The 15,697-nt window shown below is 36.5% G+C and overlaps 1 protein-coding gene across 2 annotated transcripts in view; it reads right to left on the bottom strand.

Moving 5' to 3' along the window:
- arhgdig (Rho GDP dissociation inhibitor (GDI) gamma) overlaps positions 1 to 15,697 on the bottom strand; it is a 39,075-nt gene that overhangs the window by 15,602 nt on the left and 7,776 nt on the right. For both annotated transcript variants that reach the window (XM_079835761.1, XM_079835760.1), the window contains exons 2-3: positions 5,162 to 5,338; positions 318 to 401 (exon numbers count right to left, since the gene is read on the bottom strand). In XM_079835761.1, coding sequence (XP_079691887.1) covers positions 318 to 401; positions 5,162 to 5,333 — 256 coding nt within the window. In that variant the 5' untranslated portion in view covers positions 5,334 to 5,338. The remainder of the gene's footprint in view (positions 1 to 317; positions 402 to 5,161; positions 5,339 to 15,697) is intronic.

Raw genomic sequence — 15,697 nt, 5'->3', positions numbered from 1 at the left:
ACATAACAAAATGAATACAACTGAAAAATAAATACAGCATAAATAAAAGCTCATTGAAAATATTAATATATACTATAATAGTAGACTATATAAATAATAGTCAATGTAGTGCATTATTTCAGTACAATTAATAATATAAAATAAAATAATGTGCAAAATAATAAAACTACCCCATTTGAGGGATTGTCACAGGAAGTATTAGTATATCTGATTAATCAGAAAAAAATTAAATAACATTTTTTGAATCGGCTGAAAGCCCTCATTTTAAATTAAGTTTATTGTTTTTTCACTTAACTAGTTTGTCTTGAGAGACTCACCTGTCAGATCCATGGTGATGGGTCCAGGGGCCTGGTCACACATCAGAGTCAGCCGGGTCACCTGAACATTAGGAATGGTGGGATCTACAAAGCAATAAATAAAACAGATGAGAAACAGCAAAATGTTGTCTCTACATTTATTATTGAACCATACTTAAACTATACTGTACCTACAGGATAAACCCAGCCTTTTTTCCTTAGTGCATAAACAGTAAGAAATAGGCAACCAGTGCTTATTGGCTTTAATATTCTCAGCATGCAGTGAAGCTGCATCCATTTTAGACCAATATTATTTGCTGGTTAAATAACAAATATAAGTGAAGCAAATATGAGTGGTTCTTGTCTGTATTAAGTTCCCCGCCACAAAATTGGGACTTTCAGTTTGGTCGCTTAGAAAAACAAAATAATAGCACACATCTTCCACACAATTTGAAGTATCATTCTCCAGGCCGATTCATCCACACATTCATCATGTGTTTCAGGCCACAGGGAAGATACTTGGAATAAATAAAGTAAAAATGGGGATGGGGAAACAGGGCTTTCATGTGGACCTGCAACTCACTGGCCAGTCAGTGTGTAAATAAGAAGCATTAATCATCTCAGATGTGTGCAGATGAACATAATCAATTCAGGTTTGAGGAAAGACAGGTTTCTCCAGCCATACAATTCACACTCATTTCCTTTGTTTTATCTGCACCAATATAAAAAGCTGTGTTCCAAAACCTAGTGAGCTGACTCAATGCCTACTGCCTACATAGACAGTATTCTAATGGTCATGGAACCTCATAAGTGACTTTGAGGTAACATTCTATATAGGCTCAACACCAATAAAGTTCCTCACAGGAAACAGATTGCAAGTTACTAAGCTAAAAATACATAGGCTATCAAAAATGACACACAAAACTGATCGAGTTTGACGTTAGCATGTTGCTAAGCTAATGGGACAATACTTCAAACACATATAAAAAAAATACACACAAATATTAGGTAGGCCCTAAACTGATTTCATTTGAGTTTGATGTTAGCATGTTGCTAAACTAACATGATGATACTCTAATAACTCATAAACTAAATAACAAAATCTCAAATATTGGGTAAAATAGATTTCAATAGAGTTCGATGTTAGCATATTGCTAAGGAATAATACTCTAAGCAAACAAATACACAGCAAAAGTACACAAATATTGGTTCATTTACCATTTTGAATTACATTGATCTATTTTTATGAATACTTTTCAGCACTGAACCAAATGTATTCATAATCATTAAATTGCCATATCTTTGGAACAGTCTTTATGTCAGGAAAGAGCCAACAATTCTCTAAAATGCAGCTCAGTAGGTTTTGGAGCAGAACTACAGTGTCTTTCACAAACATAATAACCTTCATTATAAGATAAAGAGGCATTTAAAGTCTTGTCAGTCACTGTTGCTAATAAGCCAACCATGTATTCCCTCCCAAGTTTCTTGTGTCCATAGGAGCTCTGGACATTACAGAAATAGATCGGGCCTGTCAGGGTTTAGGTGGACACAGAGCCGCTGCAGGTTAGTGACCCCAGCATGCAGTCTCAGCACATTTAACAGTGATAGAGCTGCGGCTGCCCCACCCCTTAAAGGAACAGTTCACCCAAAAATGAAAATTCAGTCATTATTCACCCTCATGTCTTTCCAAAACCTGTATGCTGAAATTATTTTTTTCCACTGGAACACAAAAGGAGATTTTTTCTTTTATCTTTTCCATACAACAATAGTGCATTATGACTATGTCTGTCAAGCTTTACAAAAAAGGACAAAAGAACACGCACACACACATGCATGCACACACACACACATGCACACACACACACAAATCAACATAAAAGCAGTTTATTCACTATATTTCAAGTCTTCTGAAGCCACAGAATGGCTTTGTGTGATGAACATTTAAATCTTTAGTGAAGATACCTTAGAAAATCCTTTTGTATTTCTCAGAATAAAACACATGCATATAGGCTTGGAAGTTGGAACAAATTGAGGGTGAGAGTGATATGTGAACTCCCATAGACCCTACATCATAGAAGTTGTCCCATGAAGCATGCAGGGCAGGTGACTAGCTTAATTTAGGCGCTTAACTCGACTGTTCCACTGAATGATTGTTTCTGCAGTGCCAAGAGGGAGCTAGTGGTGTAAAACTGCACATAACAAATTGTTGGACGGGTCTCATTGATGCAGTGTTATTGATGCAGGGTGGGCTGGTTTTAAAAGTGGGAACTACAGTTCATCATCCGCTGATGGCTACAAGTGCCGCCAACCGCCACAGGCGTGCACACTCGCAAAACTACGCACTGGGGACTGCACACACCAAACATGACAGATCACCATGGCATAATCCCACATTATATCTGAAAAGATCTTATGGCAAATTAATAGACGTCAAGACAAACCTGTTTCATATTTCCAGTGTGTTCAGCCCCAGTGAAAGGATAAAGGGATAACTCACCAAACATTTAAAATCTGTCATCTCATCTTTACCCTGGTGACCCATATTTTTTTCCTTTGTGTAGTACAAAAGGAGAATGTAATAATGCACTGATTATTGTTAGATTAATATAATTAAAATGTTGCTTTAGCAACTATCTGAAATATGCTTTAGTTTAAGCAGTAAATTACTAACTGGAAATAAATAAAAACTAAAACTTAAATCAAATTAAAATAAAATAAAACTAAATATTAATTAAAAAAAATAACTAATATGAAAATGGCATACGCACATAATTTAATTACTGTAAATTAAAAAGAAAACGGAAAAGCTAATTTAAAATAATAATACAAAAATAGAACAATATATAAATAATACAAAAATTACACTGGTACTAATATTAACATATAGATTTGGAAATTATAAACACAATTATGTAAATTATGACAATTTTCATTTCATACACAATATAGGATATGAGGATATAAGGAAGGAGCTAATCATAGTTTTCGAGAGGCAAATAAGATCCACTTTGGTGCCTTGCTCTGATTGGTCATCATGATCTCAGGTCTGTAAGCAGATCTTTCAGTCATTACACTGAAACACAAAACGCTATAAAATACCAGCGCACGCTGCCGTCCAGCATATTGAATAAAGTCTATTATTAACCTGGCCATAACCAACAAAACAAAGATGAATCATTTATGAATCAGAGGACTCACAATGTAAATAACCTTGGCACACAAGTTGCATTTAAATGGGGGGGAGGGGGGACAAAGAAATTACTGCAGTTGATCAATTCGCTACAGAAAATTAAATTGCATCTAAATCAAACGTTCTAAGCCCCGTGAGTCAAGAAGGAATTAATCTGCCTTTTATGCCTCTAGGAAGACTGTATCAGCAAGTATTTCAGTTCACACTTAAAGGATTTGAAGTGTATGTTCGTATTTTCCCTTTGGCCAAAAAATTAGGATTGCTGGGCTTTGATCATAATATCACAGAAACAATTCATCGTAGAGAGAAACAGAACAAAGCTATTTCACTCAATAACTGAGTAAGAAATACAATAACAGATCTTATAATTAATGCAGCAGGACAGAATATCACATTCAAATTATCCAGGGTTATCATAATTCATGTTTCATGTTTCTCAAAACAACAAAGCAGTTCAAAGCCATGCTATTCAGACTAAGTGATAGCCACATTCTCATTCTTTCTCTGATTTAAGAGGATATTGTTTGGGGGCTTTGAACCAAGACTGGAGTCCCCCGGGGGGATATGAATCCGTCTAGACAGCAGGAGGAGACGGGAGAGCCGTCCCTGGAGAGCCGAGCTACAGCTTTAACCATGAAGACAATGCAATCTTCACAAGACGAGATTCTTTGCAACATTCATTATTTGTGTGTATCTATAAATGTGGGTCAAAATATCAATAAGATTCAAATATTTTTAGAAGTTGTTTGGTTAGACTGTGATCCACAAACATTTTTGAAAAATGTTCAAATGTTGAGAAAATTCACCAAGCCTGCATTTATGGCTCGTTTCCACCAAGCAGTGCGGTACGGTTCTTAACGGTAAACCCTGGTTGTGTTTCCACCACCAACAGCACCCTTATGATAGGCGTGGAGTAGCGATCGCCGTCATTCTCGCACAAAGAAGAAAGCGACACAGTAAACAACAGTGGACGACATACAGCAGATCTTGTTCTTGTTTCTCTGTATGCGGCTGTTTTGTTATAAGAAGAAGACACACTTTGTTTGAGCCAAGGCTGCAAGGAAAAACATAGCCAAAAAAGCACAAGCAAGTGATGATTCTCTGTCAACCAATCAACGTTCTGCAGTGAGTCTAGCTCCACCCTTTAGTACCGGACTACTGTGCTAGGTATCCCAACTGAAAGGTGCCAAAAAAGTGGTACTTTACGGTTTGGAATTAGGGTAACATTCACAACTTCTGACAATGGAAACGGCAAAAAATGCATACCGTACTGAACTGTACCGCTTGGTGGAAACAAGCCATTATTTGATAAAAAAAATACAGTAATACAGCTGTATTGTGGAATATTATGACAATTTAAAATAATGTGTTTTCTCTGTGAATATATTTTAAAATGTAATGTATTCCTGAGATGTCAAAGCTGAATTTTCAGCATCATTACTCCAGTCTTCAGTGTCACACTAATATGATGATTTGCAGCCCAAGATACGTTTCTTATTATTATCAATGTTGAAAATAGTTGTGCTGCTTAATATTTTTGTGGAAATTCTTTTATGAACAGAACATTTAAAAATACTTTTTGAATGGTAGCATATCAATTATAATATTAATACAATATAATATGAATAAATGGTGTGCACATGCAATAGGCATTTCAAAAAAGTTTTACACTAACCTGCCACCACAGGTCCAGAGCCCAGGAGGGTTTGCTTGTACTTGTTCAGGCTTTCGTCATCCTTGTCCAGATCCTGGATCTCCTGCAGACTTTTTTGAGCCGGAGGCTGGTAGTTCAGATCTGGTTCATCTTCGTCCTCAACCACTGGCACGTCTTTCTCTTTATCAGCCATTATGCCTGGGAAAAACAGGAATGAAGGGATTTAGAAAGGTCTAATCATGGTCTTAAGCTTAAGATTTGCTGTTGCTTCTCAATAAGTTTTAAAGAACATTCACAGACATCTTCACATACAGATCTCAAACTGCCAATATTTCACAACATACCTGAATCAACATACTTGTTAGTCATAAAACAACATTTCTATTTATCATTAAGATTTTATAATGAGGGCTGTGGTTGTGACTTTTTTTTTTAATTTTATCAACCTAATATTTTATCTTCTTCTGAATTTAGGTGTAGTCAATGGTTATGTAATGATAACATTTCTGTGCTTCCTCTGACTTGGATTAAAACTGACTAAAATGTAACCTTAATATTACTTTATAGTTTTTGGGCTGATTTTGAAAAGGACTTCAGCATGCCAGTCATGATCAAGTTTGGAGCATCTGGTAAGAGCATAAAATCGCCAGATATTGAACTATTAGTGTAAAAATCTTGTGTGAAATATATGACCTGTTAAAGTACATGGTTTGTGATGTTCAATGTGATTGTTTCTTGGTTCTACAGATGAGTAACGCTCTGATAAAAGACTCTCTGCTCTCTTTCCTCTAACACATTTTTAAGCTTGGAACACAAACCTATTCAGATTGGCTATCACTGCTAGAGACAATAGATTTGAACATTTATCTCTTTTAATATTCAGAGTCATATGTTGTAATCCTCATGTAGCAGAACAATACACTCATCTTTATTATACTCACTGATAATTCCATTGCTATTCAGCTCATTTATAACTAAATACCCACAGTCTGACAATATACATAGCAAAAAGAGCAACTGATGGTTTATGCACAGTAGCCGTTCCTGTTTAATTATAATAAGCCATTCTGGTTGTAGCAGATCTGTTAAAGAAATCATTGCTTTTATTAATTCAGCCACTTGTCAGACATTGAAAAACGTGCTTTCATTGTCAAAACCAGCACACCGCGTTTCAGCGTAACAGCTAATAATTACTGGAAAGCAGACAGCTGAGGTATTGCTCCCCAGAGAAACAGAGGAAAATAAAGAACCAGAAAACTGCTCTCCATGTAGGAGGCCAACAAAAGGGACAGCAATTTGTCATATGAATTAAGAGAGCCGAAACGTAACGTCCATATAACTTCCCTAGAGAAGCAGTCTTGTGTAAGTGTTGTACAGAAATATACTGCCATTTTCTACAAACGGTACAAAATGGGGCCTAAAACTCTTAACCTTCAGAAAATATAAATTGTTAACCTCAGGGGGTGGAACTTAATATTATATGGGCTGTTTTATTTTCTATTCAGTTTCTGAGGTTTGGGCAAGTCTGAATTTTACTCTCTTTTTTTTTCTTTTACTAAAATAGCATTTATAAATTGAAGTAATGGATACAGAAAGACTAGATTATTGAGGAGAGAAAAGCAAAAAAATATCATTTGAAGGTGGATACAGACATTTTGAAACTAGCTAGTTTTCATGCTAGATTAATTTTACGTTAGATAATAGTTTAACAAGCATATCTTATACTTATCACAACAAAAAACATGCAATTTGTGCCTCACTGGCCCCCGAGTGTACCGAATTCATACACTCTAAAAAAAAAGGCTCGTAATCATAGGGGAACCTTTTTTAGTGCTATATAGCACCAATTTTGGTGCTTCAGTGGTTCTTCAGCGGTTCTTCAGAGGTGCTATATAGCACCTTAGTCAAAGAACCGGTGAAGAACCTCTGAAGAACCGCTGAAGAACCTCTGAAGAACCTCTGAAGAACCGCTGAAGAACCTCTGAAGAACCTCTGAAGAACCACTGAAGCACCAAAATTGGTGCTATATAGCACTAAAAAAGGTTCCCCTATGATTACGAGCCAATAACCATTTTTGGTGCAATATAGAACCTTTTTTTTTTAGAGTGTAGGAAAATCTAAATAATGACAATTGCTTTCACTAGTCTGGCAAAACTCCTTAGAGGATGGATTTTTCCTGTAAACAAAAAGAGAAAGACAGAGATACTCCCACCCAGGTTTATATGTTTATATGTTATATGTACAGTCTGTCAATGCTGTTCAGGCCAGCTCTGCCCAGCAGCCATGGAAACATGCTTACATCCTCCTCTGTGATTATCAAGAGCGACAATGAACCTTTATAAAAGGAGAACAAAAACCCTAAGTGCTGTAATGTGAAGGCAAATGCAATAATGGAAGGACGGGGCTATAAAATCTGATCTGATGGAATCAATAGGGTGTTTTTGAGGGTCACTCTCTAATACACCATTAGTTTTATAAGAGCGATTTTCTCTCATAGCGTCTAATAAAAATATACCACCATCTCCTTTTGCATCAGATAGCATTAGCTCAAGGACCATGACACTCATATGCTGCTGCTGTATATAAAATGGGTAGCCAATTTCCTCCAACAAAAAGGTAGGAAAGTGTGGGAATGAATTCTTTATCTCTACATCAATTGAAAAAAAAATACACTATCCAATAATACAATTTGAGGAAGGACATATAGGTCAGATTACATTTTATGAGGAGGCTGCACGATTTGTGTAATTTTCAGGTGCAAAATGATGTTGAGACATCCGGCATACTTCAGCTGCAGAAGACAAAGTGAGCCAATTAACCTACTAATACAGAGAAATAAACAATCTGAATGTGTACAGATACAAGTGGTAATAAAGTGCGAGGGGGCAAATTTGGCTATGCATAAATGTATATTAATCAACAGCCAACTCTTGTGCAAAATGCCTGAACTGACTGCAGTTTTACGACATTTTACTCAAGTGTGGCCACATTTTGCACACTGGTGTTCTTTGCACCAATATCATGTGCATAATAAGGCTATTTAGTTAATTATCCCTGTGCAATAACAGCTTAAATATTGCAAAAAAATGCACACTAATTAAATATCTTGCACACCGAATGAATACACAAATCAAATCCCCCGAGCTGAGATTTACTATAGGGAAGCCTGGTCACACTGAATAAATGACTGGACTAATTGGGCAATTTAAAGCATATTCATAAGCCAAAGCCAAGATTCTCACTGCAGATTACAAGAAAAATTAACTACGTAATACGCATATGCATGACGCCACCGTTTCCACAAATTCACATTTTTGTAGAAACCCATTTTCAAAAGTTTGCATTTTCAGGCCCCTAAAAGGACGTTGCCGTGTAAATTAACAGCCAAAACGCATTAAAAAGTTTTTGGATTTTAGTTGAAAATGGTGTTGTGTAAACAGCCTCACAAAAGAATGAGATCTTACAAATTCATACTAAATATTAGCCACCAATTTGCCATGAGATTGTGTTAGACCAGCCACAATTTTTGTACTATGACCCTCCAATTGAGAAGCACTGCTGTAAAGAACACTGGAAACTTGCTGCCATTCTAGCAGTGGCCACTAGTGAGAGGTCATTTTTATTAGCAAAGAGAAGAATGACAGTAATTACCCTTGCTCAGCTGTGTTAAACAGCAATAATAATACTGTGAAGAATCTGACAAGCTTTTTTAATTGGCTTCCCCCACCCTTCAGAGATATAATTTCGGAGGGAAATATGTGTGCGGCAGCATCTCGAGCTTCAAAGGCAACATGCTTTGGCCTTCTTTGATCAGCAGAAGCAGTTAAGTGCCTGGCTACATTGTGATGGATAGCATGCTGGTTTTCATCTGATGGCGCGTTGCAGGTTTCAGTGCACAGCTAATGAGGTGGAGTGAACGAGCAAAGAGCGCTGACAAACTGCAGTCTCTCATATTCAACTCACAACGGCTGTATACCCAAATATTCAGTGGACTCTTAGCAGATAAATGGAAGACCAACTAGGGTTTCTTTAGTCCATTCAAACCTCATTCTTCTAACATTAATTGAAGACCCTTGCAAAGGGTGATGAACCCCTGAGGTTCAAAGGGTAAGTTATGCGACAACAATATACTAAAAATGGAAAAGCTTTTCCTTTGCGTTTCCTTGGCATACAGACTACAACGTTGTCAAAACACGCCCTGTTCACACGGATCCGTGAAAAATGACTAAAAACGCGGTATTATGCTGCCAGGCCAGTAGTTGGCGATGTTACTTTGTAAAGAAACACTAATGCTGCGGTCCAGGAGCCCGTAAGTTACAACTTCAAACCACGAGTCACGACTTTGTAGCGTTCCAGGCAAAGTCACGCCAAACTGCCTGAGCGCTAGGAATTGTGGTAAGTTAGCTAGATGTAAATAAAGCATTGTGGACCGTATGGGGCTTATGATCATTTATAATCATTTCTATCGCCAAATGTGCTTACTCCTTGCTTATTTGAGTGAAACGGAGGAGGAAAAATTACTCATACGGCAAGAGAAGCTGTTATACCTTTTATTTTACGTTATTTGTATATTTGTATTCATAAATCCATAGGGGCTGCCATTTTTGTTTCGCGGACTATGTGACGTCAGAGCTGGTAACTGGGAGTACATCGATCTAGTACGAGTTCACAGGTGGGAAGTCACGGGTTTGACTGTCGTTCCAGTGCACTTTCACGGGTAGAAGGTTGGAAAAACATGGGTTACGGGTTGCCTGGAACGCGGCATAATACGCATGTGCATGACTTCACCGTTTTCACAAATTCACGTTTTAGTTTACACGAAGATGATAACAGTATTGTTTTCAAAAACTAGTACTTTGAATCCTGTTTTCAGGCCCCCATTGTCGTTTAAATTAATGGCCCCAAAAAAAAAAACAATCCTGTTTTTAGTTAAAAATGGTGTTGTGTAAATGGGCCCTAAAAATGCCATAAAAAAAGCATAAGAACACTAGCTATGTTTCCATCCACATTTTGGGATATCGCATTATATTGGGATATCGCATATTTTTTATCCCCAAAATGGGATATTAAAAAAAAAATATTCCTGTGAATTTTTTTTATTCATGCTTTAAAATAGCTTGAATGTAACTCTACACCCTTGCTTCATTTAGTATGTGCAGACCCATGAATATGCAAATTCGCCCCGCCTCCACCCACTCACTGCAGCTCAGAAATCCACTCAGTCAACTTTACTGAGGTAAACCAAAGTCCCTTTCTATATTCATAGTCTTTTGGGTAAAGCTGCACAATGGCAAGTGGAAATACTAGTTTAATTCAGCCATATATGTTTGAACTAGAAACTGATTCAGAAGTGGAAGAGTGAATTATACAGGCTTGTCTACAAGTCGATGTATCAGAATGGTAGGCAGGGCTTGCAAAATCGCTACCCCGACATCCCGGGGCTAATGTGTTTTCCAGTCGGGCTACCAAAATATATCACCGCCCTGCCCGACAGGCTATCTTAAATAGTGAAATAAAATTCCTTTCCTGATGTAAGTTGTTCACACTCTTGACTTGTTATTTGATGGAAAAATATGATCGCAGAAGTTTTGATCATTCTGGTTTGACCGCAGAAACGTTTTGCTGATCGGTTTTACACTGCACGCGAAATCAGTGTGGAGGCAGCGCCCAAGCTGTGCGTATGGAGAGCGGGAGCGGCACGCGCCAGCTTATAATGTGTTGCTTATGTTACACAAACCCATTCGCCATCTCAGAGTCAGACAACTACCTTCTGAAAATCAGCATCATAGTTAATTATATGCTAAAGCCCACCCGCACATTGACGTGATTGGTTACATGGTAGTTTTTGATGTCAGAAACACCAGCGATTTCAAACCGCATTTTTGAGACATTGATTCACTGCAGTTTTAAGGATAAAATACTCAGCAATAGTGGTGACTTATGAATTTGCACATGGTTTGTGTAAAAGCATATTAAAAACACCATAGGCATATAAACAACATTAAAAACGTTTACCACAGGGGGTTCACAACTTTGAATGGAAAAATAGCTAGTGATTCTGCTGTTTATTCATTTATGTTTCAAAGTGTGGCATGTTACACAGGGTTGCCAACTTTTAAGTTCAGGTTGGAGTGATGCACTATTTTAAACTTTTCTTGGGTTAAATTATATTTGCTCGCATTCATTAATATTCACTTGTGTGTGCTTATATAAGTATCATTAAAAATATTAGGATGTAAGTTATTAACATTTTAAAATTTCACATTTAAAGAAATCTAGGGTTTGATCTTGTCTAAATATTTATTCAAATGCAAAACCTAAAAATAAGTAAGCAGTTATGATCTGCAATACTGTTTTGAGCAACTAGACTAGATACATGTATATTTATTAAAGAGCCATACAGGCACCTATAGTGGGTAATGGCATTTCAAATGACAATTATTATATTTCCAGCCACAAAAGGACTCTAATTTGCTGCTTTGCATTGGAATTCTCTATTTTAACCTTAATTACTACACTAATTGTAATATGAAAAATAAAAACATTAGAAGAAAAATATTTAAAATGGTCATTAATGGACCATAATTATTGCACAAATAGTATTTAGTACCAAAAGATCTCTTCAAAATATTTAAAAAATATTATTGAACTAAAATATATTTATGTAATTGAAAAATAGTTAAGGTGTATGGTCACATTTGACCATAGTGTGAGTGTGACCAATTAGTAAGGAATACCTGAGGGCTAAATACAAGAAAAACATTAACATTAATGTTAACAACGTTGCATCTCCATCACTCCCCATAATAAAATGATACTATATGCTTGATGTAATAATCAATGCACACTATGCTGTACTGTTTAACAAAAATTGCTGCAAATACCTGTATAGTGAAGCTGTTGTCTATCCGCTTAAGCCATTTTGCCATGTCACAACTCTGTTTTTCAACGGCTCTGGCTTTAACTGTTATGCCACATTAGCGTCAACGGTACTTATTGGTACTTATTGTATCGTGTGTCTCACGCATGCGAGAGTTGGCAACCCTGTGTTACAATAAAAAAAAATTGTCTAAATATCTTGCCAGCTCAGTTTCCTGTATATTAACACTTTTAATTGAACTGCTCTGCAACCCTCACATCCTCCACTTTTTTTCAACTACTTTGACACCGTCAAAGTCTCTGCTAATCAAATTGAGAGCAGAGTCGAAAGTGATTCATATCAGTAAACTCTTATCCTTTAAGTCAGTGACAAACCCAAACCACAGCAGGCCGGAAATGTGCACAATTCAACGGTTTTAGAGACAGAACCCCGCAAGCCATTTGACACTGTCACAGGAGGTTTTGGCACTAATATGTTGAAACAATGCGTCAGGAATACATTTATTATAATCTAGAATATGGCAGAACACACAGATTAAATACTCACAAGCACAAGATGATTTTCAAAACAAAATGAGAGGAAATTATATTTACAAAGCAGGACCACAAAAAAAAATATCTACAGACATTCTGCACAAATTTTGAGGGAACATCTGCAAAGCGGATTAGAATATGGTAAAATATGTCATTTTATTTAAATCATATTAATTAAAAAGAAATGAACTAGACAATTATCTGCTGAAAGAATAACAAATAAGCCAAAATATAAACAAAATGTAATATAAATAAGAACAATGTTAACAATCAAGTGTAAAATACATTAAAAACATTAGGCAAGATGACAAGAGTATAGGAATGCAAAATTTAGGGGGGGGGGGGGCAATTTTTCGCAATAACATTACATTAATAACATTTGATGGGATTTAAAACGTTGTATTAAGAGCTCCAGATTTGCTTATTTGTAGGTGCTGCACAGTTAGGCTTAATATTTAAATGTGATTATATATTAATATAACTATAAAATAATAATTATTCATATTCCTTTTATTGCTATTATTATTATTACTAAATAAAAAATATTAAACAAAATAAGAAATATTGTGATAATATTAAATAATTTATTAAAGAATGTATTATTTATTAATTTAATAAAACCAACAGTTATTAATCCATTAATGTATTAAATAATATTGTAATAATAATATTAATATTATTAAAATATTAATAACATTACTTATAATTATAACTAATTATAACTAGTTATATTATAACTAAAGGGAATATTATTATTGATAATATTCCTTTTATTATTATTATTATTATTATTATTATTACTAAATAAAAATATGAAACAAAATAAGAAATATCACTACTGTAATAATACTATTTTTAAAGAATTTAATAATAGTAATAATAATAATATCATTTTGCAGTACAACTGTAATATTACAATACTCAAATGAATCGCTTCCTTAAATTCTTTGCTTTTAATCGTTAAACCATAAAGCTTTTATTTTGAAAAAAAAAAGGTGCGGGGAGACCTTAAAGTCCCTGTGAACTGGAAGTTGCAACTGACTTATTTAAGTGTTGTGACGTATTTCCAAGTGAAACAGAATATTGAATAAAGGGCGGGGTTTTACTTTAGCGCACCTCCTCTCTATCCCTCGCTCATAGAAGACTGATGGTTGGAGGGGAGTGGTTAAGGGTATTTAAACCCAAGCTGTCAAACTGACGTCATCATAGAGGGAACGCCATTCCAGGGGGGAAGCAAATTTTCAGATTTTGATTAAAGATTACCATGAAAAAATAAATAAATAATTAACATGGATTAACTGTTCACCACATGACTAGTAATGTACGCTAACAAAGTAAATATGGTCAATTCTTATTTTCATGATGACTTTAATGCTGTTTTTGTTGTCGACAATTGATATAGAAACAATTAAATTACAAATTTGGGAAGATAACATAAAACACAAGTGTAAAATACACTAAAAACAGTATACTATATGTAACAGAAAACAATATATATTATAAATAAGTATAAAATATTAAAATAAGTAAGAGTCGGGAATGAACGACATCCTCAGGATCGTTAATCAGACAAAACAGAGCTGAACACCTGACTGCATGTAGTGCAATGATGCATGTGATCTTCCTCATTCATATGGCCTTTCCCTACAGGGAGCACAAACACGTCAGCTTTTTGAAATCTCCGTTTCTCCTACATGCAATCTAATTGATTTACTCCTTTAAACATGTGTCAGGTCTCTGACGTGAAGCCATCCATCACAACACAGCGCAGCAGCAGCTGAGGCTCATTGAGTCGTGATGCAGCTCTGCCAGGCCACAGGGGGTCTTAGCGTGTCAGCACCTGCAGTCTTGTAGAGAGAGAGAGAGCGGAGAAACCCGTTCACCGATGCGTCCCTTGGAGCCCGGTTTTGTGGGCCTTCTCTAAACACCATTGATTCTGCTGGAATCACCCTGCCTTAAACTACTCTGGCTTTGTTCACACTGCACACAAATCCGGTTTGGTTTTCAAATCCGATCTTGCGGACTGACTATCCACACTGTATATCTGTTTCTTTATACAGTGCTGTCGAAGGCCTTGCGGCAAACGGCACCCTAAACATTGTAATCTTCCCATGAGTTTGCACTTTTGCGATGGAACGCCACTTTGACTGTTGGGAAGAAGTCTGCTGTGGAGCTCGCTTCAGTGAGGGCCCGGCAAAAGTGCCCATCAAGGGTGCACATCGACACCCCGAAACCTGAAATAAAAAATGGGACATTCTGCGGTCTCATAGACTTCACGATCATGTGTACGTTCGGCCAACGAACTTGCATATGAAGGCCCTGTCCCAAATGGCACACTTCATATCATGGGCGTCGGAAGCAAAAAAAAAGTGGGTGGGTCCTCTCCCAGAAAAATTTTACTGGAGTAGAGGACATTTACATTAATATATTGCCTTGTTTACTAAACGTCTGTTTGGGCCAGACAAAATCATGGAAAATACAGAATAATTTACATAAACAATAGTGTAGGGGTAAGACGCATGGCATCAAGTTGACGCAAAACGACCCAAGGTTCGAATCCACCTTTTGCCGAACTCGCTCTACTCCCTTTTCCCATCAGATATCAGATTGGAAAGGCATTTATTTTCAATAAAAATGAAGAAAATATTAGAAAAGTGAAAATAAAGCCTCTAATGTGTTTATAATAAGTGTTTATCAGTTAGGGGTAGGTAAACAGACATCATTAGAATTAGAGATGATAAAAGTGAGTGGGTCCAAAAGGATCATTGGTCTTAAAAAGTGGGTGGGTCTTGTCCCACCCACATACAATGGTTCCAACGCCTATGCTTCATGTGCACTTACGGACGTACAATGGTTGCTGCATGCATGTGTCCGTTAAGTCCATGAGAGGAAGACCTTGAGTGTTTAGGGTACCATTTGAGACAGGGCCAAGGTGTGCCCTTTGGGACAGGGCAAAATGTCTGTGTAACGGACATAGGCCAGTAAGAGCTGTGCATGTAAACCTCACCTCAAGAGGCAATCTAGCGACTGATAGCCTTGTTAGCGTGCCCACCTCCTGTTCGGATTCCAAATATCATAACAAAATATCAGATTTCCCTGTTGAAAAAGCCAGCATATGCTGGTTAGGTATGTTTTGAAGCATGG

Source organism: Gobio gobio, assembly GCF_949357685.1.
Source record: "Gobio gobio genome assembly, chromosome: 1".
In the NCBI taxonomy this organism is placed as follows: domain Eukaryota; kingdom Metazoa; phylum Chordata; class Actinopteri; order Cypriniformes; family Gobionidae; genus Gobio; species Gobio gobio.
Note: the sequence above shows the minus strand (reverse complement) of the source record. Positions and strands in the feature narration are given on the sequence as shown.